The sequence below is a fragment of the Poecilia formosa genome, unplaced genomic scaffold, assembly GCF_000485575.1.
Source record: "Poecilia formosa unplaced genomic scaffold, Poecilia_formosa-5.1.2 Scaffold79, whole genome shotgun sequence".
Lineage (NCBI taxonomy): Eukaryota > Metazoa > Chordata > Actinopteri > Cyprinodontiformes > Poeciliidae > Poecilia > Poecilia formosa.
Window position 1 is genome coordinate 2,285,143 of NW_006800018.1, and position 26,051 is coordinate 2,311,193.

Here is a 26,051-nt window from a genome sequence, read left to right on the forward strand (position 1 = left end):
TGTGTGTGTGTGTGTGTGTGTGTGTGTGTGTGTGTGTGTGTGTGTGTGTGTGTTACTGACCCAGAACAGTTATTGTGATGTTTTTCCTCACGGTCCATCTAAACTGCGAGTCCTGAGCTTTGCACACATAAACACCTGCAGGAAACAGTCACCATGGTAACAAGCTGTCAACTAAAGCAACATCATCAGTTGCCATAACAACCTGTTGGTGTCAAGAGTCTTACTGCAGTGGCGTGTAAGATCTGATAGACCTGCTGAAACACATACCTGAATCTGACTCTGTTGCCTTGGAGATGTTAATGAACGAGCGAATTTCATTGGACAGGATGTCTGTCAGAGGTTCTACTTCCTGTAGAGAAACCATTCAGTTGGTTACTGAACATCACCGTTCAGATAAAAGGCAAAAATAAAAACATGGTGCTCTGGTTTTCATCTATGTTTTAACTCTGAAGGTTTCCACGTACTCTAGTGTACTGAGATGCATGCCAGGGTCAGGGGTCCAACCCCCCATACACCCAGAACCTCTGTCATGACAAAGATGCTGTGACTCAGATTCCCTGAGTCCTCGGCTCTGTTCCACCTGCCAGATAACCAGGTTGCCTACAGCCGAGTCTAAGTCGTGACTCAGTGAATCAACTCCTACCTTTACACACCAGATTCAGAAAGCAGAAAGAAAGGATAGTCTTCAAGAGTCATTCTGCTGCTATTGACTCAGTACTGTTGCCATGGCTACCTGTCTGCGGGGGAAGGTCCATGTGAAAAAGGCCATGTCCACGTCTCTGACGGAGCAGTTCATGGTCAGGACCTCCCCCTGCTTCAGGACCTCGCTGGACACTGACAGCTCCATCTCCATCTGCTTCGGTTCTGAGGACAGACCGGAGACAGAGACAGCTGGTCACTACAGGTGGGTCAGGGGTTAGGGTTAGGGTCAGTAAAATGCTTTGGGTCAGTAAAAGTGTCCTTACCGAGGACGGTGAAGACATAGAAGACCTGGGACTCCTTCTCCTGGTCTCCGTCTGTCGCCACACAGACATGTCCTGCATCATTGAGGTGTCCCGTAAAGCCCAGAGCCGGCACGTATCTGACCCCGCCCACTGCAGTTCTGCCGGGTCGTTCGAACAGAGAGACGTTGAGCTTTGGGTCGGACACCACGCAGGGAATGGTACCTTCCTCTGAGTGCTTGTACACCTGGGAGGAACTCTGTGGGACGAACCACTGCTCTGGACCTGAGGAAGGAAACCAACAAATGGACTGAACATTTGGTCCAAATGATCCTACAGAACCTCACAGCTGGATGGAGAAACTTCTCTCACAGAGAGAGAAGATGGCCAGAGAAGGAGAAAATCTGAATAAACTTTGGGTTTGGAGAAGCTTCTGGAAGGTGCACATGTTTTATCAGGTAGCCTGGGGGTCCACCAGCTGTAGCTCCTGCACTACTGGTGAGGTTCAGTCCAAGCTGGACTACGAGTCAGTCTGAGGAACCCAAGGGCTATAAGGTCAAGAGGGTCCAGATGAAGCAGCCGGTTGAAGGGTGAGAGGATTCTGTTCCTCTCTCAACATCGGTTCACAGATGAGCTGCTGTGTCCACCAAGACTTCTCCAGAACATCAGAGAGCTGCAACAATGTGCTTCATCAGGGCTTAATAGATCCCCCTCTGACCCGGCGGACCTCCCACTAACCCGATGGATCTGCTAAAATTCTGCTGGACTCAGAAGACCTCCAGTTCTCTGACTGGTCTTCTGGGTTCTCTGGACTCACCAGTGCTTTAAGCCACTGGTTCCACTGGTTCTTCACAGCATCATGATGAGGCGTAAAACAGAAGCCTGCAGGTCCAATCAGAGTGGTTCTGACTGGATCAGGGTGGTTCTGGTCCCTACTGACATTCTGAAACCCCACCAGGTTTCCTGCTCATGCACCTGTTGAGGACCGTTACCTTGTCCAGGTACAAAGACGTCCACTGCGCGGCTCTGATCGGCGGACGGCTCCTCACAGGTGTACCTGCCGGAGCTCCTCCAGGTGGCGCCAAGGAGCTGCAGGATGCGGCTGGAGCCGTCGACCTGTACCAGAACCTCTGGACCTCCGTCAGTGTCCTGAGGCAAGTGCCACTTCACCTCACTCCACCCTGAACACACCTTTGGACAGAAAGTCAGGCGGCACATTAGAGACACTCAGCTGGATCTGCCTAGAGACAGGCAGGTGAAGCTCACCACGGAGAAGTTGGACTGTGATTGAAGGAGAACTTCTGTGGAGGAAGGTAGCAGCTCCAGGGCCACGCCACCTTCTGGACGGCTCAGGAACACACCTGGACAGACGGACAGGAAGCTCCGGTTGGTCAGAACCACAATGATGTGACGGAGAAGCCAGACATCCGGTAGAGGGTTCTACAGAACCGACCGTAGAAACCTGGTCCAGTTCCTTAGAACAGATAGAAGGCCTCACCTGGGAGAAGCTTCTTAAACTCACCCAGCAGGAAGTGCAGGAGGTTCAGACTTCCTGTTGTGGCTCTGATGGATGCCGTCATGGCTGCTGGTCCTGATGGACATTTCACAATAAAAGTCTGTTAGAAGCCGAGGCCTGAAGATGAAACTTTCAGACGCCTCCGACTTCAGCCTGAAAACCTGAAACTGATCAGATTCCATCAATCAGCTGACCAACTCTGATCTGCCTAGCAGGATCCTCTAATCCAGATTAATCTGGTCATCCCGACTGATCTGAGTGTTTATATCAGACCCAGGTTCAGACTCATCTGCCAGGTCGTTAACGAGCCTCTTAACGAGTCTATCAGGTTCTGATTCAGTTTTATGAGTTGAACTCATCTGCTCCTCTGACTCGTCTGCCGGACCGGGACTGGGTCCAGAACAGTTCCATCCCTGTGGTTCTGTTCAGACAGTTTGCTGAACAGAACCACAGGGAAAGGCCTGGTTCTGACCCAGATTCTGGTTCTGGCGGGTTTTCTTGGAGGCAGCGTCTGTTAAAGCAGTTGAGCTCCTTCAGACAGACGGGAACAAATCCCTCACTGTGCCGGAGGGCAGCCGTCCAATCAGAGCTCGTCCTGCTGGGGGCTCAGCCAATCACAGCTGGCCCTGGCTGAGGAAAGAATGTGTCTCGACCACAGAAGAAGAAAATAAACAAGAAGGTATTTCCTGTGGCTGCAGCGAGGAGAGAGAGAGCAGCTGCTATGTCCTCGTCCTCAGGTAACTTCTGTCCAGGTAACCTGCAGCAGCCAGTCACAGAGCAGTTGTGATGTCACTCTCACCTGGCTGTCAGTGCCCCATGTGACCTGTTGTCTGGCCCCTGATTGGTTTAGACTGATGACCTCTGACCTGCAGACAGAGAAAGAAAGAGTGAGTAGAATCAGAAAAAGAACCAGCAGCTGTCACACCTCAGGACACGGGAAAGTGAGCTGAGGTCATGATGATGTCACGATGATGTCATGATGAGGTCATGTGACTGTCTGGGGTCAGCAGCAGATGCTCATGACGTCACAACGCCAGCAGCTTCCATCTTGGTCTCTGAGCTCACCAGGCCCAGTTGCAGAATCTCAGAACCTCCTTTCCTAGGTTCGGTTCTGGGTCCGGATCCAAGTCCAGTTCCAGTTACAGGTGCAGACGCAGATCTGGGACCAGCTCCGGTCCTGGTCCGGTCCATGTATTTGGAGCTGTCCGTCCATCTTAGAACCTTTCAGCGGGTCCTGATGTCATTCTGTCAGAATAGTTTTGCTGGTTCTGGCAGTTCAGTCGGGTTCTTTAGGAACCTGGAGGTTCTGGATGACCAGATCAGAACCGCCAGCTGCTGATCTGGGACCAGATCCTCTGTGGATCAACTTCCTGACCTGAAACAAGTTTCAGAGCAGCACTGGAGGGGATCGGATCAGAACCAGCACAACTCCACTCAGAGACTTTTCCTGCCAGACTTCCCGGGTTTAAAACCCAGAACCTCCAGCCGTACTGACAGAACATCCAACTGGACCAGCAGAACCTCAGAACTGCAGAATCAGCAAAAATTACAGAAAGAAAAGTTAGAAACCTTCAGATGAAGCTCCACTCCTCGGTTATAGCGGATCTTCCTCACTGCTCCTCTTCCTCACTTCTCCTCTTCAGTCTGACTCTGATCCAGCTGGGCGAGCGAGAAAGAGAGAGAAGGTCTGTTTTCAATTCGCTCGCCCGCCCCGTCTCTCCTCTGACAGGAAGTGGGTCGGGTCTAAACACCAGTTTCTCCCTCTACCCATATGAGGACCTTGTATAGGATTCATTTCAGTAAACGTGTTTATCTGTAACCCAGACATTTTCCCTAAACCACCGGGTCAGTGCAGTAGAACTGGGCTTTGGGCCTCATAATGCCATCGGTCTTCATAAGAATAGAAATATACCAGAAATGGTCCTAACTAGAATAATTAAACCAGAACACTCTCTCTCTCACACACACACACACACACACACACACACACACACACACACACAAACACACACACACTCACACACACACGCACGCTCTCACACACATACACAGCAGCAGTGTGGGAGCTTCAGACTGACTTCAGTTCATGTCAGTGACTAAAGACTCTAAACCCAGGCTTAAGTGAACCAGAATTACATGAGAGGTTCTGGTACTGGTTCTAGTCCTGGTTTTGTTCCTCGTCCTGGTTCTGGGTCCTGGTAACGGTCCTGGTCCTTGTTTTGGTCCTGGAGTGAAGCAGACTGTGCTGGCATTAAGGAACCAGCAGGGGGCAGCAGATGGCAGAAACGCCTCAATGTTTTTTCTGTGACTGAATCCTGAGGAAGAGATTGTTGGAAATGTTTCTGAAATAACTGATCAGAAAATCAGATTTAGAATTTAAATGAATTCTGGCATTTAAAAGACTGAAATATAAAATACTAATAAAGTAAAACTTTTTCAAATAAATCATTTTCAACATTGCAATATTATAAAATGAATAGTTATAGCAAGCTATAACTATTCATTTGTGCGTACATCAGAGTCTACAGTCGCTGCATCCAGCCCAGAGGACTCCAAAGCTTCACATTCACCGTCTGCTGGTGGAGAGCGACTGGATGGTTCTGATCACAGGTTCTGAACCAGGTTCAGATTAACCCAGTTAGATCTGACAGAGCCAGGCTCTCTATCTGATGCCTCTGTGATCAGAACCAGTCGACCCGGATCCGATTGGCCTAACAGCAGGAACACAGTCCCGGTTCTGGTGCCAGAGAGATGGTTCTGCTTTTAGGCCAGATTCAGAACAACAATGACCCAAACCTGGGCCTGCAGGTGGTGCCGCTTCACTGAGACCCAGGTAAATAAGGGGCGTGGCATAAAGGGGCGTGGTCTGATGGGGGCGTGGCCTGACAGGGGCCTGGTCTAACAGAAAGTCAACAGATTAAATCTAGAACCACAGATCTTCTCTGGGTCGGATGTCTCACTCTGACGCCAACTGAAGTTCGCAGAACCGGACCAGTACAGCAGAACCTTTCAGACCAGCTGGATCGGGTCTCAGTGGAACTCGGACCTGCTGTCTGACAGGTCAGTCTTCATCACCATCATCATCATTATTATCAGCTCTCAAGGAGTTCTGCAGATCAGATCAGCGGGTCAGAACCACGAACAGCCTAAAGGTTCTGAAACTCCTGGACCGACACCAGAATCTGGAGTTCTGATTAGACACGGTATATACCCATACACACGCGCGCACACACACACACACACACACTCACACACACATGCACACACACACACTCACACACACATGCATACGCACACATGCACACACACACAGCAACATGACTTGGCACAGCTAGAAGAAGCTCCGCCCACATTCCTGCAACAGGTAGAACAGGTGAGGCCGCTCTGAGAAACCGTCTCAGAGGAACTGGCAATCCAGACCCAGATCAGCTGCTCTGGTGAAACGTCCTGTGTAAAGTTCTGATTCTGAAGGTTCTGAGCTAGCAGGTTCTGATCTCCCCCTCCGGATCAGAACCTAGGCTCTGTGGATCTCTGGATCATATTTTGTCTGGTTTTGATTCTGGAAACATCTCTGGACTCCTTCAGAAGTCCAGCATGTTAGACGGGGTTGTGGTTCGGTCCGGAGAGTTCTGCAGAGTGTGTCCTCACAGAGACAGAAAACCAGCTGCAGCAGTTTATTAGAGCAGAGAAGAATAGAGCAGACACACCTGGTCCACAGGTGAGCCACGGGTAGCAGTGCAGGTCCGGGGACAGACAGGTGAACCAGTGAACAGGTGAACTGCAGGTGTCTGGGAGCCTCTGAGGAGACGACAGCAAGGTAAGATCTGCTTCCGTTTCTCAGAAAAAGTTTACCTGTTCAGGTGAACCACAGATCCAGAACCCAAACTGAGGGTTAGTAGAACATGGAGACGGGAGGTTCTGGGTTCTGTTGGCAAGCAGTTCTGTTGACAGGCAATTCTGACAGAAGGAGACACATTGTCCTTGCAAGAGTTAAACTGAAATCTGCTGATTAACTTTTTCGTTTAGAGAAATTGATTTAGTTTTTCCATAAATGTTAGAAGCTGATTGGCTCTAATGGACCATTGTCTCTGGGTCGGTACCACCTGAACTATACAATATGTGCTGGTACTGGTCCAGGCCTATGTGTCATACAGGAGTCCAGGTTCTGGTGATATCACAACCAACCACCAGATGACCCAGTAGAGGAGCTTCAGGTTCAGTTCAGGTTCTGGTTCGGTAATAGCTTCATGGTGGTCCAGGATGTTCTTCCATGTTGTTAGGAAACGTCTCCATGGAGACGGGATGGATCCGATCACTCAGGATCCAACTTGGTTCTCCTCATGTCTTCGCGTTATTGGTTCAGGGAAATGTCTGGCTCTTCCAGGTGTGTCTTCCTCCTGAGGAAGGACCTGGGAACAACCTTTGACCTCTCCCTGCCAGGTGTGTTTTCCTCAGGAAGGTCAGTGGTCAGCTCTGATGGGTCTCTGTGCTCTTGCTCTGCAGATGGCTCTGCCCCCTTCTCATCCAGTTCCAAAACCTCGGCTCTACTCCTCCAGCAGCTTCCCCTCCCTCCTGGACAGGTGAGCTCACCCAGTACCGACTGATCCACTGGACCGACTCGGGCCAACTCAGGCTGACTCAGACTTTGTGTTTTAGAGACCCGGCACATGAAAACCTGCAGCTGAGCTTCCCAAGAGGACAGCACCAGAGCACAGGTAAACACTCTGGTTCTGGTTCTCGTCTCACTGAAGGTCCAACAGGTTCACTACTCTAACTAGCAGGCATCTAATAACCTTTGACCTTCTGGTGTTCGTGCTTCAGCCATCTTGGAGGATTCAGAGCCTCCCTGCTCTGCTGAGTTGTGTCCGGATGTCCCTCAGGTCTCAGTTCTTGGCCCGCCGCTCTGACAGACCTGAACGCTGGTCTTTGGGTCCGGTCAGTCCGGTTAGACCCTGTGGCTCCTCTGGATCAGGAACAGATCAGGAACCTGACCAGGAACCTGAAGGTTAATCAGGAAATGATTAATCTTCAGGAACTGGATGAACAGATCCAATCTGGATCCGCTTTGGTCCGTTCACACTTCGCTTTAGTCCTCCATCTGATGTCGAACATGAAACTGTCCAACCTGCAGCATGTAATCCTGGTTGCATGACCCCACCTGGCCCATCTCCGCAGCTTTTCTGTTGATTTCAGGGTAATTTTATTAAAATGTGGATCTCTGTGGTTTCCTCCATGTCTGATGTGTGGACAGCTATTGCTGTGACCTCGGCAGGTTGGTTCCTGCTGAGACATCATCATGACCTCATCAGAGTGTCATGGTGAGTCAGCTTGATGTAAACAGGAGTTTCCAGGTGCGATCTGATTGGTCCATCTGCCTGCGAGTCAATAGATGGACCTGATCCGTCCGGTTCTGGGAGGTTCTGTTCAGGAGCAAGAATCTTTCATCTGCAGCTTTTCCTGTCTTCTGCTGTGATGTCATCATCTGCCAGAACCAGACCCACTTTGACCCACCTGATCAGTTCTGAAGGACCACAGTTCCTCCTAAACCAGGAGCAAAACTGTTTGATCTGCAGGTTTAGTAGGAATGATCTGGGTTCCAAACCGGGACTGGAACCAGAACCCATGGCAAAACCGAACCTGGGCTCTGACATGAAAACTGCTTAGTTTTGGTTCTGATCCGGTAAGAGATTCTCTGAGCTGAATAACCGTCTTTGTTTCTCTTTCTTGAAGATAAAATCTGTGGGCCTCGCTTCTCCTTTCAGTTTGTTATTCAGAGGAGAGACCGGTCACATGACCCAGGCCGCCGAGGCCCGTCACAAGACTCAGGCTGATTGATTGTTCACCAGCAGCTGCTGACATAGACCAGCAGAACCGGTCTGACTGGCCGGCTCCAGCGATCCTTCCTTCTATGAACTAGTCTGTCCTCAGACGCTGTTCTGTTGAGCTGAGCCTGGTGCTCTGCAGCCTGAACGGACCAGAACCAGGCCTGGAACCAGACTGAGCAGCAGAACTGTTGGCTCTCGGCTTGTTCTGAGAGGGAATCTGATCAGACATGGAATCAGACATCATGAAGTTACTAGACCCAGAAAATTCTGGTCCAAAACTTTACCAGGTCTCCATGAACTGGGTCTCCTCCACCCTGCAGACCCAGAAAGTTCTGGTGTCATCCTCCAGAACCTCTGGCCCAGTTCATCATCATGGAGTCGTTTGTTCTGGAAGCTCCATCAGGAATCATCCTGACAAACGTTGCCAGATTGTTCAGCTGGTTCTGGGACTGGTTCTGGTCCTGAATCATTAAATTAATTTCTCTCTGGTTCAGAATCACTTTGATCCGTTCAGACCAAGACCCATCTCATCAGAACCACATCAGAGCTACAAGCAGAACCAGAAGGTCTGTTCTGCACTGTGTGGTTCTGAGTGATCGGACCTCAGACCGAGCCCAAGTGGGGACCAGAACCTCCTGGTCCTCAAATACTTAAGATTCGGCTCAGTCTCTGTCCTCGCTGGTAGGTCCTGCATTTCCTGAGCGATCCACCAGGGGGCGTTAATGTCAATATCAACCTCTCAACTGATGTAACTGATGACATCACTGTCTCCCTCCCCAGATGAAGATGCTCTCCCTCTCTCCTTACCTCGTGGGTCAACGCAGGACAACTTCCCGACTCTAGACGGAATCACGGACCTCATCGCCGCCAACATCCCATCTCTGGCTGGAGTCGCTACCAGCTTCAGGGGCTCCGCCCCCTCTGCCCCTCCCCCCATAGACAGCCTAACTGACAGCATCTCCACAACTATCCCTGGGTTAACTGAGGCTGCTAGCGCTGTGGCTGCTAATGCTGAGGCTAACCTAAGGCCCGCCCCATCTACACCTGCTGCCACCAGCTCAGACTCTCCGAGCCTAGAAACCATCATCAGCTCACTGAGTCACATCAACAGCTTGGATGAGTTTGTTAGCAGCATACCTAACCCTTCAGCCCCGCCCCTTTCACTTGAGCCACTGAACATGAACGGAGAAAGTCACACAGGTAAGCCAGCCAATCAGATTGACGATCCAAACCAATTTACCATAGACAGACCTTAGACAGTAGATGGTCTATAGATGTTCCAACCATGTTCTAGATTGGATTCATCAATCTAGAAGCTAGCTTGATGAATCCAGAGTTTTGAGCATCCATGAAGCTCAGAGTTGAGCCGCTGCTTCTTCATGGTCCTGGTGGCTGATTACAGCTGAAGGTAGAACTGGGTGGAACTCACCAGGAAGAGCTGGAGGTTGTTTCAGGGAGTGGGGAGATGACCTGCTTCCTGCTTCTGTAACTAGAGAAAGGTCTGACCATTCACCTGTTTTTAAATGACATGGGCTGAAGTTCTGGAGATGAAGTTCAGACGGTCTTGCTCTGACCCAGAAATAGGACCAGAACCCGTGACCCTAAACCCAGATCCTCTGGGTCTTAGACTGACCCAGGACAGAGAGACATCTTCCCATGGTAACACCTGCCTGTCCATGTTGTTCTGAACATGTCCAGATGTTGGGGCTTTGTCGCAGCTGGTTAAAGCATCTTTGGACCCAACCACAGGAGTCAAGTTTCCATCTATGGAGGTCGCTGGAGTTACTGCTGAGGAAGGTACTGGTACTGGTCTCTGTTCTAGAATTTGAGGACCTGTCTGGATCCAGGTCCTTCTAAATCCACTTAAACTGATCTGAATTCAGTTGTAACCTTTGGTCCACTGATCAAAGCTCTTATAAACCCTGGTTTCCTGCTGCGGGTTCTACTGATTCAATCATTCCTTCTCCGGGTTCTACTGGTTCCAGTCTTACTGATCCAAGTAGTTCTGATCTGAGATCTGTGTTCCGTTTCTGTTCACCTGACCTTCCTTTCTTATTTCTGTCTGATTCTGGTCAATGGTTATGGTTCCAGTTCAGTCTCCATTCCCTCTGCCCACCAAAGAAGAAGATCCATATGTCACAGTGTTGGGTACTTGGACCAATCAGGAAGAAGCTGAATCAGAGTCGTCCAATGAGGAGGAGGATAAAGGTAGTAGCCCTGCTGCCTCTGGTTCTGATGCATCAGTGGATAAGGATCCTGGTTCTGACCCAGTTACCACCAGGTGAGGTTGTGATGATGAAGATGATGATGATGATGATGATGATGATGATTTCTCCTTCTTCTTCTAATACTGACGCTGTTCTTTCGCTGGTTACCCTCTAGAGTTTCACCCAACCAATCAGATCGCTTGAAACCGACTCGCCCGGCTCCGCCCCCTCCAAGCAGGAAGTCCAAACCAGTGAAGCAGAAGACTCCCAGGTATGTCCAGGTCCGATCTTCTCTGAAGGAACTGCTTCCTGGTTCTTCTGTTGTTCAACATTTAACTAGAGCTGATGATTAGTTGGAGCGCCTCCAGACTCTCCTATTTTTCTGATGCGTCCTGTGTCTTCAAAATAAAAGCCTTACATCTATTACAGTGCCACATTGGCAGACATGTTGTCATAGAAACCAGTCTACAATAACATCCGAGCTCAGTTTTCATAATGATACCGTATGGACGCTGAACTCCGACTTGGTAACACTAGAATCCTGTGACCAGAACACCTGTCATGCTGGCCAGGTGGCGCCAGTGAGCAGTGGAGCTAACTTGGAGTAGATTAAAGGATCACAGAGTTAAACCTGACAGACGCCCTAGTCTACTGACAGCTCTTTGCTCCGCAGGGCAGCCACCATCAGGGTCTCCAGGAAGAAGGGCAGCAGCGGCGGAGGCTCGGCCCCTCAGAGCGCTGTGGTCCGGGCCAGCTGGCTGGACGTCTGGAAGGGCTTCAGGTACCAGGATCAGAACCTCAGGGTTGTGCTTTGGGGGGATGTATAGCTGGATGGATAAATGGATGGATACCAGGTGATGATATCTTCACTCTCCATCAGACACAGCGTTCTGTGGGTGACATTGGACGGCCAGCTGATGTCCCTGCGTAAGAAACGAACAGTAAGCATTCTTGTGTTTTTACCTGTGTGTGTGTTCTCCGGTGTGTGTCGGCCAGCTGACTGACCGGGTTCTTGTTTTATGGATCAGGACCGGTTCAGTGAGGTGCTGTTCCATGTCTCCAGTATCACCAACGTGAAGTCTCAAGACAGAGGACGCTTCTCCGTCAACTTCAGGAAGAAACGCTACGACTTCATGGCTCACAGTAACGGTAGGACAGTGATGTCTGGATAGAGTCCTGTTGTCTTCCTGGGACACCTGTGACTTGCTTCCACAGAGAATCAGGTCCGGTTCATGTTAATATGATTACCTATGAACGTGCTGTCCACACGTCACAGGAGAGACAAACATAGACATGGATTCCAAGAAGGACATTGTTAAAAACTCTGTCCTGAATCAGGTTCTCATCAGTTTCAGTTTGTCCCGTCTCTTTTTGCCCCATCTCTTGTCCTCTGATATGAGCTGAAGACGTTTCTGGCTGAACTCTGTCTGCTGTTTTAGCCTTGCGTAGCTTTAGTCGTGGTCCATAAGTTCTTCATGTGAATTTGATGTGACTTTTGATCCCTCAAGATGTTCTGGTCCTGATGTGAAGTTTAGTGGAGCTACAGAGTGAGAACTTCTCTCTGTAGAGACCCTACAGTTTGTAGCGGACTGAGGCGGTCAGGGAGACACCAGGACAGGGATGTCAGATCAAATCATTTCCAGTTCACACCCCTGATTCATCACCCAGGACCAGACGCGTTTCTGGCAGTAGATCAGAAGATGGGAGCATTAATCCTCTGGGTTTGTTCCTCTGGTAGAACCTCGGAATCTCATCCTTATTTTCTTCTCCTTTCTTCCCCACAGAGGTTCAGGAAGGGTGGGTCACATCTCTGTTGGCGACTCGTGGCCTCCAAAGCCCCGCCCATTCTGAGCTACATGGACAGGTCACCTTGAAAGACTCCCGGAGTCGCGCCTACGCTGCTGTCTGGGGTCATGACCTTTGGATTTACCAAAACAAAGACAACTTCCAGTTGGGCATCGCCTCCTTCTCTGTGCCCCTGAACGTAGCCACGGTGAAAGAGACAGGAAAGCACTCGTTTGCCCTCATCACCCCATACAAGACCTTCAAGTACTCACCTGTCTGTCAAGTCTTCCTGTCTGCTACGCTTGGCGCTGCTGCTAACTTTGTTTCTGTGCTATAGCCTGTCCATTGACTCGTCAAAGGACCTGAGGCTCTGGGTGGATAGCCTGACCTCCACCATCCAGAGTGCTGTGTCCTGTAGCCAAGTGGCGCTACGTCTGTGGGAGAACCCCTACAACAAAGTGTGTGGTGACTGCGGAGCTGCCAATCCTGAGTGGGCGTCAATTAACCTGCTGTTGGTCATCTGCCATAACTGTGCAGGTAGGAAACGAACAACTTGTGGGAGGAGCCACTGTGGGTCTGGCTACCAAAGGTACTGCTAGAGACCAGACTGCTCTGAATGTCCATCAATGTCTGTCTGCTCTCAGCTCAGCACCGAGTTCTGGGGAACAACCTTTCCAGGGTCCGCAGCCTGAGGATGGACAACAAGACCTGGACTGAACCACTGCTACAGGTGAAGCCTGAATAATCAACATGTTGGGGAACGAAGATTATTGTTCAGATTCATACAAAACTAAGCTTTAAACACCTGGGGGTTGGTACCGTTTACTCAGGCGCAGCAGCTTCAACAGAAGACAAAGCTGGCTTTCCGAAAGTCTTGTGACACAAGGCGAGATAAGCAACTCTGGCTACATCTCTAAAACTCTCTTGTAAAACTATGAAGTCTCTCTCACACCTCACATGGTAGCTGAAGAAATGCAGGGATATTAACTAAAAGTCACAAAATAAGCATATTTTATGGTTAATTTGATGCTGATTAGCTGGGTATGTGTTGTTTTTCATCTGAGGAGGGAATACCCTGACAATAGTCAGAGTTTATCACTGTGGAGGCTTGCCAGAACAGATTCAGACATACAAATCACTAACTGTTGCTGGCTGACACATACATATACACTCAGATCAGTCACAGATTGGGGCACAAATGTAACAGCATAATTATCAGCAGCAGCAAACTGGAAATGCAACTTTGAGCAAATATGCAGGAAGAGTGAAGGTGTTAAACATCCTAAATACCGTGGGTGTAACAGCCAAGGCTGAAAACTGAAACATACGTTTCGTTTGAGTGGTTCTGAACTGTGAAGAGGACTGATAGGTCTGAGGGTCTGAAGTAAGGAGCTCCTGTCTGGCTAAAGCTGAATAATTGGAGGTTTAAAGGTCTAAACTTCACTAGAATCACCAGAACGACTCAAAATGTCAGCAATCTGGCTGCAGTGTTTTGGATCACCGTGGTTCTTGATAGCAACACGGAAACAGCAGAGAGCTTTACTCAGGAACGGGTGTCTCCAGAACACTACAAACATATGGTGTCCTTTTGGTGCCAAAATTGAAACCAAACCAATACAGGTGAAGCCTGAAGGATCTATATTGGTCCTTCAGGCCAATCGTCTCAGGAGGCCATGACCATTCCAAAGCTTGGAGAAGCTGGAGTTAACTCTAGATAGGCTAGTATTAGCATTGGAGAAACTGGTGTTAGCTTTAGGTAGGCTAGCATTAGCATTTGAGAGGCTGGTGTTAGCTTTAGGTAGGCTAGCATTAGCATTTGAGAAGCTGGTGTTAGCTTTAGGTAGGCTAGCATTGGAGAAGCTGGTGTTAGCTTCAGATGGGCTAGCATTAGCCTGAGATAAGCTAATAGCTAGTATGCCTGGGCTAGCCACCCAAACCTCGTATTTTCTTCTTTAGAGAAATCTGTATAAATAAACATGGTGGCTATGCTATACCTTTAAGTGTTACCATGTTTTTTTTTGACAGATTTGACTATAATCCAACAAGAGTCCAAACGTAAACATCCTGAATTATACAGGCTGAAGTTGGCCTCTTAACCGATAAAGGCAGATTCCACCATATTTTCCACCATGTTGAGCATCACTCTAGTTTAAAAAGTTCAGACTCTTCAGTCAAGGAGCAGACAGTTCAAATTTTGTTAAACTGTGATTTGTGAAAGTTTAGTGAAGGCCATGTTGGATCTATGACCTGAACAAACCTGAGCGTTTCAGTCGGCTGAATCTGCCACACAGGAAGTTCTTCCTGACCTTCAACCCTTCATCCTTTCAGCTCTTTGTCGCCTATGGCAATCGACTGGCCAATCAGGTGTGGGCTCCAGCAGTGCCAGCGGCAGACCAGCTGCAGCCAGAGGCGACAGAGCAGGAGAGGGCAGCGTTTATCCAGAACAAGTACAGCAGGGGGCGCTACAGGCGAGTCCACGCTCTGACCTCCAGCCCCTCCATGATGAACCAGGTGAGAGGAGAGGCGGCCGGGTCAGAGGAAAACACATGATGATGATGATGATGATGATGATGATGATGATGATGATGATGTTTCAGAGGCTGTGCCAGGTGGTTGTCAGTGACGATGTGGAGGAAACTATGTCTCTGATCTGCTCTGGAGCCAAGGTCTCTCTCTCTCTCTCTCTCTTAGCTTAGCCCCATCCCCTCTGCACCCCATCTCACCTGAACCATCCTACCTGTGTGCAGGTGTCCTCGTCTGACCCTCAGAGCCCCTCCCCCATCCTGTTGGCTGAGAAAGCCAGCCAGGCTCTGCAGATTGAGCTGCTGCGCCTCAACGAGTACACAGGTAAATTTCACTTGACCTCACCTGGCCTCACTTGAGGTCACAGCTGAAGCCTCTAACACACCTGTGTTCTCCTGCAGAAGTCCGACCTCACCACCCTCAACCAGGCAACAGGAAGCAGGACTCCGCCCCCACAGGTGAGGCTCTACCTTTGACCCTTGGAGCAAAGACACCATGACAGCCAAGGTTAGATTCCCTCTGAACAGAAACACAAAGAACCTGAAGACTGCTGGACCAGAACTAGAACCAGAGCAAGAACCAGAAACTGGTGTAATCGGACCTCATCAGAAGTTGGCCCCAAACCAAAAAGTCTTTCTGGTGTCACCCCAGGCTCAGAACCAGCTGGGTTCCAATTGGGTTCTTCCATCACAGCAGAAATGTTGCAATACCCAACACCGCCTGCAGAGGGAGCCGTGAGTCCGTAGGAGGCTTAAGACCAGTTGCTATCAGAACCAGCTCCAGAACCTGGTGACCCAGTTCTGTTGTCCGTGCCAGTGGTTCTGATTGGACCTCCATGCTGTCTCCTTCCCCTCCCAGAACGCTCTGAGCCTGTAGTCGGCCCAGTGCAGTGTGTCCTCCAGGAGGCGCCCTGTCCCTTTAAATGATGTGCGTCTTGTTACCTGGGCAGGTGAGGAAGAGGAGGACGAAGAGCTCCACGGGAAACTGGAGGAAGATCGCTTCTTCTTCTCGTTGGAAAATAATTCTGCAGCCTGTGACGTCCTGGACCTGAGAGAAGTTCTGTCCGTTTTCCTCAAAGACGGGTAAATGCAGACCAGAATTCATATAGAAATCTAAGAATCAACCAGCCAATCAAAAGTCATCAGTAAAAATAATGCTAAAAGATTAATTAATTTCACCTGAGACAGAAATTAATAAAAATGAATTATTCCAGCTGAAGTGTGAACACAAACCTCCATCATGATGCAGCAGATTATTTCTTTTAAATCCTCACATGCAGACATGAGAACCGAACCTGGTCCAGATGTTTCCATAGGATTGATTATTTAAAAAAAAAGAAAAGAAAAAAAAAAAAGAAATGCTAGCCACTAAAAACATTCAAGATGGTGGTCATGGCTGTCAATGAAACTTAACTAAATTTGCCAATATTTATCACAGATGAATACTTTTTGTATCAAATCAGAAATAACTGGACACAAAAATATTTAGTGAAAATATTTTTGATTTCTCAAGATGGCCACCATGTATGTAATGAACAATGGATTAGTACTAAAATCAGCAGTAGCGCAGCACAGCTAACCAAAGTTAGCTTCACCAACCACTAATTCACAAAACAAGAATCTTAGCTCTGCTATCGCTATACCACCAAAAACAGAAAACTAGCAAAAGATTACACTAAGCTGCTAAACAAAATAATTACCAGAAGCTGACTGTAAGTCGCTACGCACTTAGAGACTTACAGCTACTAACGATAACCATGAAGACGCCTGTCTCAGTCTGTGTTTCATCTTCATGTCTTTACGGTTGACGCCTGAAGTGAGGCTGGATAACAGCTAGCTCCTCAGTTTCTGATTCACTTTAGAAGATTATGAACCGGATGAGCAAAGTGGAAAACAAACGATGAGGCATTTGATTGCCTCAATTGGTCTAAAAGGCTTCAAAATTGGTCTAAAAGGCTTCAAAATTACTGCCATCTTGAAAAGAAAAATGGCTGTTGAAATATGAAAAGACTTGAAGAGTTAGCATGCTGATGCTAGTCACCAGACGTAGATTTTGATAGAGAGATGCTGCAGCCTCAGGACTGATCCGTTCAGTTTTCCAATTCTGATCCCGTGACCTGTGGCTGTTTCAGGTCGAAGCCCCAGTTTGAGATGGTGACGCTGAATGATCACATGGTCTGTGCTGCCGACGACAGCGACTCGCTGCAGAATCACCTGGTGCACATCCTGAAGGTAGAAACCTGCTGCTGCTGCCACTGCTGCCCCTGCAGCTGCTGCCGAGGCAGACACACTGACCTCTGCCCTGCCTTCAGGTCATTCTACCAGGAGGAGTGTCCTACGCCGAGGTGGGCGGGGCCTCAGCCGTCAGCAAGGTACGCATGGTGGATGTGAGCGGGGCTTCCACTCAGTCTGACGCCTGGCTGCTGCTGTGGGATGAAGGAGTCAGCCTCCACCCGGTGGAGAGAGCCGGGCAGCACAGCCTGAGCTTCCCACTGAGCATGCTCAGTCCCACAGGTAGAGTCGTACTGGCTGACCCCAAAATATTCACCCCCTAAAAATATTTACACCCCTAAATATTCACACCCTTAGGAAATTAATGTTTATAGTCATTCCTGTTCTTTCTAGAGAACACACCTGTCCTCCTTTGCTCCCCATCAGGTTGAGTTGATGTTAAATTTTTTCCATTTGGATCTCTTTCCTCTTTCAGAGACAGTTTTGCATGAAGACACCGTAACCTTGGTAACAGCAGAAAGGTGAGTCTTTCACACGCCTTCAGTCCAGTCCAAAAGTATTCATACGGAGAGCAGCTCTTCCCTAGTTGTGATTGGCTGAGCCTGGACAGCTGTTCTCCCATCAGGACCGTGTCGTTACGCTTTGAGGAGCAACTCAGCAGTGAGACCTGGTTCCAGCACCTGAAGAGCGCTCTAGCCAATCAGCATGCAGCTTCTGAGGGGCCACCGCCAGCCAATCAGAACCCAGCTGGGTTGGGTCAGAACGTGGTGACCGACGGCGCCGTGAAAGGTTCTGTTTCCCCGGCCATCCAGCGCTGCATCTCACACATCACCACCTATGGTGAGTCTGGGTCAGAAGTCCACTCCCTGTTGTCAGGAAGCTGTGGCAACAGGAAGTGGACCAGAGAGCTGCCGTGTCAGAACCTGGTTCTGAATTATCCAAGTGAAGGTTCTGATCCAGCTGTAGAATCTGAAGCAGAACCAATAGGGTCCATGTCCAGATCAGTGGCCCAAGTCTGATTCTGATGGACCGGGTCGGTCCAATTGATGGACCAGAACCAGTTGGGTACCAAAACCTCCTGACTGACCTGATTGCCTACAGCAGAACCAGAACCGCTGTTGATCTAAACTGGGCTAAACTGTATTAGAGTGTTTCCATGGAAACCTGAGTGGGCGGAGCATACCTGTGTGCAGGGCTGAAGGTGGAGGGCCTGTACCGGCGCTGTGGCCTGGCGCTGAAGGTCAAAGAGCTGGTGAAGGCCCTGATGACATCACCAAACTCTGCCCCCTTGGAGGCTGATGAGCAGGGTGTCCTGGACGTTGGCTCCGCCCTCAAGCAGGTCATCCGGGACCAGCATAGCCTGGTGCCGCAGGCGGAGCTGCAGCAGTGGCAGAAGGCAGCAGGTACGGCCCCCTCCACCCTACAGGTGAAGCGTCTTCACCTGCAGCCACCAGTCTAACCAGTTATTGTCTCCCAGTGATTCCAGAGGAGCGCAGTAGGTTCAAAGAGTACCGACGGTTGCTACAGCAACTACCCCCTGACAACAGAGCCACCCTGAACGTGATGTTTGGACACCTTTACATGTAACCGAGCCGAACCCTGACATGATTACCTGCCTGACATCAACTTGCTCACTAGCTCCTCCCACTCTGTCCAGGGTCCAGGTGTTCTCTCTGGACAACAAGATGTCGGCCCACAACCTGGCCGTGGTTCTGGCGCCCTCCATGTTCCACGTCATGAGCCAGGACATGATCGCACTCACCAGGGAGTTCATCATTCACCACACGTTGCTGTTCCTGGTGAGCGCTGCCACCGCACTGTCTGAGACTCACCTGAGAATACACACCTCTGATACACACCTGAAATACATCACAGAATACTCATCTGATACTCATCTGTTAACTAACTATTACCTGTTAGCTACCGGAAATGTAATCGTTAGCCGACTGTAAACTAACTGTTAGCCATCAGATAGCTAGCTGTGTTTAACAGAACCAGAACTGAAAGCAGTCGGAACACTGTTAGCGGCTTTGAGCGGGACTAGCTCTGGGATTGACTCTGGTACTAGTTCTGGGATTAGCTCTGGGACTAGCTCTGGGATTGGCTCTGGTACTAGTTCTGGGATTAGCTCTGGGACTAGCTCTGGGATTGGCTCTGGTACTAGTTCTGGGATTAGCTCTGGGACTAGCTCTGGGATTGGCTCTGGTACTAGTTCTGGGATTAGCTCTGGGACTAGCTTTGGGATTGACTCTGGTACTAGCTCTGCTCTGGGATTGGTTCTGGACCTGAAGCTTTTCTTTTGAGTGACCCGGTTTAAAACCAGTTTTCCATTATTATTTTTAACAGTCCTTTGGTAAGCTAGCTGTACCGTCGCACTTTGAGCTGACATCACGGCAAATAAGCGGTCGTTTACATGAGCGCCTGCGGACCACCAACGATCCGGGGACCACAGTTTGAGAATAATAACCTGACATAAATCTGACCACTAGATGGCAGTAACGCGAATCCTTTGTGTCGAGGAATGGTCCAGGCGTGTTGAGTAAACCTGAGCTCTTATTGGCTGTTGCTGGTGGATGTGAGGCTGAAGGTGATGCTCATGGTTCTGATACAATCTGTGTGCAGACTCTGGACCGGAAGGATGAAGACAAAGCAGAGAAGGAAGATGAAGAGGAGCAGATCACCATCCTGTGATGAAGTTTCTCTGATTTTAATGCCTGAATATTTCCTGATCATCAGAATCTTTTTTAAATCATGACCTGTTTCTGTCTTCTGGGTGTTGGTTCTGATCCAATCTCGTGTAATCCTACTGAATCAAACAATAAAAGCCTTGTGTCTACTGTGGCGCCCCCTGTTGGGCGGCTCTGTGTCTTTACTGCTGTCTGAAACATCCTCATGGAGATGGCTCACAGAACCGCTGTGGACTTCAGAAGAGTCCACAGCGGACTACTCACTGGACTTCAGAAGAGCATCAGTACCGTTTCCCCATGGTCTGGTACATGAACCGGGTTGATACTGGAACCTCTGGACTTCCTTCAGTATCAGGCTCACCTGACGGAGGGGGAGTCCTTAAGATGCTGGTCGTCTGCCTTTGAGGACAGAGTCCATGTCCACCATGATGGCCTCCTGCTGACCTGCGGCCTTCATGGTGGCCATCTTTAATCTGCTGGAGGTGATCTGGAGGATTTTCTGAGTTTATGAATGTTTGTCAGCTTCTTGTTTCGTCCTCAGAAAGTCATTTCATTCATTAAGGGTTTTAGATCACTCAGCCTCTGTCCTCTTCACTGCAGAATAACTAGTTACATTTACTCAGTTACTTCAGTAACTTGTGAAGATAATGTTTATTCAGGAGTAGCTGGGTTACACAGTACTTTAACTTTAATGTAATATCATGACTGGAGTTGGATCTCTGGATCCTCCACCTTTGGTGATGTGTTTCTGCCAGCAGGTGGAGCTCTGAGTTCCAAGTCACTTTCTCAAGTTAACATGTCACCTCTAACCTGTTAACTTGAGTAACATGTTAGGTAAATTTAGGTATTATCAACAATTTGTTATACTGTTTTATATGTTCTTACCTTATGTACTCTTATTTGTTTAGTCATATCTTTTAAGAAATGTTTCTGTGTTGTTAATCACTCTGATTTCCTTTCTCAGAGGGCCTCTCTGAAGAAGAGCAGTGACAGCAGCTCTTCACAGAATGCCCTGCTTTTGACCTCTTAGATGGCTATAAAACCATTGCCGTGAAGATTCACAACTTCTCCTGTTTGATCCTGGGTTAGGAACTAGATAAGCTAGTGTGAGATAGATTGTGTTGTTAGTTAGCGATAATCTTGGCGCTGTGACTGTGTGATGAAGTGTCTTTCCCCTCCCTTTAGAGTTACAGCGCTCTCTGTGATTAGGGATCCTAAAGACAATAAAAAGAGAGGGGCAGGCAAATGTGCTTCAGAGCGGCAGGAGATTTGTAACTGAAAGCACATCTCTGTCTGTTCTCCTCACGAGTATTCAGAATCTAACTTTCTCGTCTTTCCTGTGTTATTTGCTGTGTTTAATAGGTGTCAACTCTGACACATGACAATTGTTCTGATGACATTTATTCTGAAACCACTTCCTGTCCCAGAGATCAGAGCTCCACCGGCTTCCTGTGGCCTGATGATGAACCGGTTCAGATGTGTAACATCACCAGAACCTTCTCCTGGGTCACAGAGCAGGCCTCCAGAACCTCCAGAACCTCCAGGACTCTGATCATAAACCAAGCTGCAGGTCCAGATGGTCCCAGAATTCTGGTTCTGAGTCCATGAAGCAGAACCAGGCAGAAAAAACTGGAACGGACCTGGTTCTGTCTGACAGGAACCTGGCCGGAGCTGAAGAGAAAGACATCAGCAGGTTCTAACATCAATGTCTGGGTTAATTTATTTCTTTATTTGGTAGAAAGGAAAACAGTTTAACAGCTCAGCCAATCACAGCTGAGTGCCAGCCTTGCAGCGCTCTGATTGGCTGGCCCTGCAGCAAAGTGCTCTGATTGGCCTGTCCCGGATTGCTCTGATTGGCCAGCCCTGCTGCACAGCGTTCTGATTGGCCGGCTCTGCAGCAAAGTGCTCTGCTTGGCCTGTCCCGGATTGTTCTGATTTGCTGGCCCTGAAGCGAAGCGTTCTGATTGGCCCTTCCCGGATTGCTCCAATTGGCCGGCCCTCCAGCACATTGCTTGATTGACCAGCCCTGCAGCACAGCGTTCTGATTGGCCAGCCCCGTAGCACAGCGTTCTGATTGGCCAGCCCCATAGCGCAGTGTTCTGATTGGCCAGCCCCATAGCGCAGCGCTGTAATTGGCCAGCCCCACAGCGCAGCGTTCTGATTGGCCGGCCCTGCAGCACAGCATTCTGATTGGCCTATCCTGAATTCCTCTGATCGGCCAGCCCTGCAGCATAGCGTTCTGATTGGCCAGCCCCACAGCACAGCACTCTGTTTGGCCGGCCCCACAGTGCAGCGCTCCGATTGGCCATCAGACATAGACGTTCTCGGCCGGCTCAGCAGGAACTCCAGGATAACAGGGAACTGTGAAGAACAGGGGGAACTTCAGCTGCAGATCAACGTGGAGGTCAGAAGTCAGAGGTCATGTTTTTACCATAAATAGGTTCTTCCTCCTTCTTTTCCGCCTCCTCTTGATCCTTGTTGCCATGGTTACCACGCATTTCCATGTAGATCTGGGTCTCCCTTTCACCTGGAGAACAGGTAGTCAGTGACTGCCAGCATGTTGTGGTTATAGAGAACACCTGTTGGCTCCACCTTCCTCTGACCTGCTGCACCTGAAGTCCTGGAGCTGAGAAGCCTCCTCCTCCACAGGAGGAAGGAGATGATGAGGAGCAGCAGGATTAGCAACAGGAGGAGCGAGCAGACGATGGCAGTTGTCCTGGACTGGTTGATTTCTGAGGACACAGAGATTGGTGGAGGGTCACGGCTACAACCTGGTAGCAGGAGGCTATCACCATTCCGATGCTGCTGATGAGCAGTGTCAGAATAGTGAAAGGGCGACACTAGGAACCAGACTTCTGAGCTGCATTAGCTTTGGAGAGGGTGACCATGCTCAGGCTGCTTAGCCTCTGATGCTAATAACCTTCAGTGGAAGGCCTTTTGTGTCAGATAGGCTAGAGATAGCATTTGATAGGCTACAGTTAGCATTGGATAGGGTGGGGTTAGCATCAGATAGGCTGGAGATAGTATTGGATAGGCTATTGTTAGCAATGTATATGCTAGTGTTAGCATTGGATAGGGTGGGGTTAGCACAGGGGTGGGCAATCCTGGTCCTGGAGGGCCGGTGTCCTGCAACTCTTGGATGTCTCCCTGGTCCAACACACTTGAATCCAATAGCTGAATCACCTCCTCAGTGCAGTCAGGTTCTCCAGAGTCCTGCTAATGGCCTCATTATTTGACTGAGGTGTGTTGAAGTAGAGACACATCTAAAAGTTGCAGGAAACCGGCCCTCGAGGCCTGGAGTTCCCCACCCCTGGGTTAGCATCAGATAGGCTGGAGTTAGCATTGGATAAGCCAATGGTAGCATTGGATAAGCTACTGTTAGCATTGAATAGGCAGGAGTTGGCACTGGATAGGCTAATGTTACCGTTGGATAGTCTAGTTTTAGCATTGAATAGGCTAATGTTAGCAATGGATAGGCTAGTGTTAGTATTGGATAAGCTAATGTTAGCTTTTGATAAGCTAGTGTTACACTAGTGTTACGCTAGTGTTACACTAGTGTTAGCATTGGATAGGCAGGAGTTGGCACTGGATAGGCTAATGTTAGCATTGGATAGTCTAGTTTTAACATTGGATAGGCTGGAGTTAGCAATGGATAGGCAAGTGTTAGCATGACGGTATTTATGGAGGCTGTTAGTGTTTGCTGGACTCACCTTCCACCTGCAGGCGGAACACCTTCTCATGTTGCCTCTTCCCCTGTAGGTTGTAGACCTCCAGCGTGTAGATTCCAGAGTCCTCTGGCTGGACTCTGCTGAAGCTCAGCGACCCGTCCTCCAGCAGCTCACAGCGGTCGTGGTGACACCTGGTGTTCCGGTTGTCCAGCAGCAAGTGGGGGTGGGTCCATCTGAATTCCAGTCCGGTCCCCATCCTCCCTGTTCTGAGGTCTGGTGACAGCTTGAGTCTCTCGCCGCTGGTTGCAGTTATGTTGGTGATGTCAGCCGAGGCAGCTGGGGTCACAGGTCACACATAGAGAACATGTTATGGATCAGTACATCACCTGTCCACTAGGTGGCACTGTTATTTCTCTTCAGTTATTGAAGGTTTATCACATCTGTTTCAACCAGACTTTAATGTTCTGCATCCTTCAAGTCTTTGAATCATTTTCTCCCAGATTCTGTTCACAAGTTCCAGCAGAGATGAACTTCCTCCTGCTGCCCAGAAACAACAACCTTCCCTCAAACTGCCAGGCGTTTGGAGAGCTATTCATTAATTTTTGCATTTAAATATTTAAATAATATCCAGGTTGTTTGTATTCTTCATTTGTTCGTTTATTGCAGCCTTGGAATTTGCCCCATAAAATTTCTCGGAAGCAAAGAGAATATATGGAGAGGAAGTGTCCCCCCCACATTCAAAATAAGAGCATGAACGGCTAACTACCTGCAGGATTCTTAACAGTCGAAAACAAAACTTCTACACAGATGTTGAATTTTATTTGACTGAAAGTTTACAAACAACCAAATAAATTTCTGCTATAGAATTTATCTGGAAAAAATTATTTAAGGGAAGCCAAGCATGCTAGATGTTTTCAAAGTTAGCTAAAGCGCTAATGCGCTATAAGCTAAAACTTATTTCTGCTTTTAGTGCATTAGCAGCAGTTTTCCTCCACAGCCTGAGTGAAGCTGATTTTGAGGCTTAAAAAAACCACCTGATTTTAACATTTTATCTGATTAAATCTGAATGATAATGATGGTTTTTATGGTTTTGGTTAAGGCACTGTTTCCACGGTTACCCTGAACATTGGTAAGCCGGTGGTTTAATCAAATCCTGCTGGTTCTGATTTATGAATAAAGGTGTCATCATTGTGAGCCAAGTGATTCTGGTTGTGGTTCTGATGGGAACAATGAAAGGTCACTAACTGTCTCTCTTCATCATCATCACCATCAGGATTGTCACCCAAGGCAACATGGCGCGATAGCTGGCTCCGCCCCCTCGCTGATCTGTGGAGAGAGGAAATGCGAGTCAGTGGTCAGAGTGGGTTTGGGTCACATGACTTCCAGCCAGACAGGACTCACATCCTCCACCCACGCAGCAGAGCACTGAGACGCTCCTTTGGTGGACCTTTACAGGCAGACAGCCACTTTGACCACATTTACTTCACAAACACATCAGACATGATGTTAAACGCTGTCATCAGAATCATTATAGATTATATTGATGAGAGTTCCAGTCATCAATAATCAAAGCAACTTTAACCAGGTTTCTGGTCTTAAAGGAACTCAGGGTTTCGGCTGATTTTCGGTTTTCTGGAAGTTTGTTCCAGATCTACGGTGCATAGAAACTGAATGCAGCTTCTCCGTGTTTGTTTTTGGTTCTGGATGCAGATCAGAACCAGCAGACCTGACTGGTCTGGAAGGCAGCAGGTGTTTTATGTAACAAGGTGCTAAAGCCTTTGATCTGCCTCTAAACCCGCAGAAAGAGAAAAAACAGAAACCAGAACAGCTAACGGCGTGTTTAATAATAGGAGCTCAGTGAAACGAACATGCTTCACACTAACAGCTGATGCATTTACTGCAAACCGCAGCCAAACACACACACACACACACACACACACACACACACACACACACACACACCTGAGTCTGAGTGTGTGTGCCTGTAAGGTTTCTCCATAATGATGTTCACCAGCTGCCCCCAAATCCAGAGCCCTGAGTGGAAACCCACTGCACCAGAGACCTCCATGGACCCAGAGGTCACACCCCTCCAGAACATCCAGCATAAACCTTCATTCATACTAATATTTTTACTATAGATGTTACTTTATCCCTAGAGTGTGTTCATGTACGGGTTCTGACCCGTACTGGTTCTGACCCGTAGAGGTTCTGACCGTAGCGGTTCTTCCTACCTGAGAGTTGTTGGTCGACCCGAGTCGCTGCAGATCCGAGTCAAAGTGGAGCCAAAGTTAACCTAGCAGGAAGTGAGAGAGAAGAACCGAGCTGCTGCTGTTCCTGGATCTGGTGCTGAAGGATTCTGGTCCGGCTCTGGTCCAGACTTGGATCAAGATCAGGTTCTGGATCAAGGTCAGGTCCTGGTAGGATCTCAGGACCAGGCATGTGCAGGAGCGGCGTCCCTCTAGATGAGCCCAGTGAGAACTGACTGGACCAAACAACCTTCAGCTGGGAAATAGGTGGCGTCTCCCCCTACTGGTGGAGCCATGAACCAGCAGTCGGTGTCTCAGTTCTGGACCCAGCTGGTTCTGAATCTCAACATTCGGTTTAATAACTGGAGAGCAGTAAAAGAAAGTTGCAGAGAGAGAAGTGATGAGTTTGACTGCTGCAAAGG

The 26,051-nt window shown here is 48.9% G+C and overlaps 3 protein-coding genes across 5 annotated transcripts in view; 1 reads left to right on the top strand and 2 right to left on the bottom strand.

The window, feature by feature from the left end:
• The window catches only part of LOC103141073 (platelet-derived growth factor receptor beta), a 10,499-nt gene extending 6,362 nt beyond the window's left edge, over positions 1 to 4,137 (bottom strand). The window contains exons 1-9 of the mRNA XM_007556511.2: positions 4,027 to 4,137; positions 3,257 to 3,323; positions 2,464 to 2,532; positions 2,208 to 2,302; positions 1,934 to 2,132; positions 966 to 1,226; positions 734 to 864; positions 268 to 349; positions 61 to 135 (exon numbers count right to left, since the gene is read on the bottom strand). Of these exons, the coding sequence (XP_007556573.1) occupies positions 61 to 135; positions 268 to 349; positions 734 to 864; positions 966 to 1,226; positions 1,934 to 2,132; positions 2,208 to 2,302; positions 2,464 to 2,521 (901 nt within the window). The 5' untranslated portion in view covers positions 2,522 to 2,532; positions 3,257 to 3,323; positions 4,027 to 4,137. The remainder of the gene's footprint in view (positions 1 to 60; positions 136 to 267; positions 350 to 733; positions 865 to 965; positions 1,227 to 1,933; positions 2,133 to 2,207; positions 2,303 to 2,463; positions 2,533 to 3,256; positions 3,324 to 4,026) is intronic.
• Positions 4,138 to 5,388: 1,251 nt separating this feature from the next.
• Positions 5,389 to 19,867, top strand: LOC103141071 (arf-GAP with Rho-GAP domain, ANK repeat and PH domain-containing protein 1). Of its 3 annotated transcripts, none has more exons than XM_007556508.2 (26): positions 5,389 to 5,517; positions 6,961 to 7,037; positions 7,114 to 7,172; positions 9,063 to 9,482; positions 9,981 to 10,079; positions 10,374 to 10,563; positions 10,665 to 10,760; positions 11,163 to 11,270; positions 11,370 to 11,430; positions 11,518 to 11,638; positions 12,274 to 12,538; positions 12,612 to 12,811; positions 12,919 to 13,004; positions 14,603 to 14,785; positions 14,872 to 14,940; positions 15,022 to 15,121; positions 15,199 to 15,255; positions 15,747 to 15,879; positions 16,929 to 17,028; positions 17,109 to 17,310; positions 17,504 to 17,549; positions 17,654 to 17,868; positions 18,222 to 18,431; positions 18,506 to 18,611; positions 18,686 to 18,827; positions 19,651 to 19,739. In XM_007556508.2, exons 2-26 carry the CDS (start codon positions 6,961 to 6,963, stop codon positions 19,717 to 19,719), a joined length of 3,414 nt encoding a protein of 1,137 aa, XP_007556570.1. In that variant the 5' UTR covers positions 5,389 to 5,517; the 3' UTR covers positions 19,720 to 19,739. The 3 variants fall into 3 exon arrangements, with proteins under 3 accessions (XP_007556570.1, XP_007556571.1, XP_007556568.1); XM_007556509.2 differs by lacking the exon at positions 5,389 to 5,517 and adding an exon at positions 5,524 to 5,660; XM_007556506.2 differs by lacking the exon at positions 5,389 to 5,517 and adding an exon at positions 5,816 to 6,274 and having other exon boundaries at positions 19,651 to 19,867.
• Positions 19,868 to 21,101: 1,234 nt separating this feature from the next.
• On the bottom strand, positions 21,102 to 25,954 carry LOC103141074 (uncharacterized). The gene is made up of 6 exons (XM_007556513.2): positions 25,615 to 25,954; positions 24,629 to 24,709; positions 23,426 to 23,719; positions 22,319 to 22,447; positions 22,147 to 22,242; positions 21,102 to 22,076 (listed from the first exon to the last, which is right to left on the bottom strand). Exons 2-6 carry the CDS (start codon positions 24,675 to 24,677, stop codon positions 22,024 to 22,026), a joined length of 621 nt encoding a protein of 206 aa, XP_007556575.1. The 5' UTR covers positions 24,678 to 24,709; positions 25,615 to 25,954; the 3' UTR covers positions 21,102 to 22,023.
• Between the last annotated feature and the right edge of the window lie 97 nt (positions 25,955 to 26,051).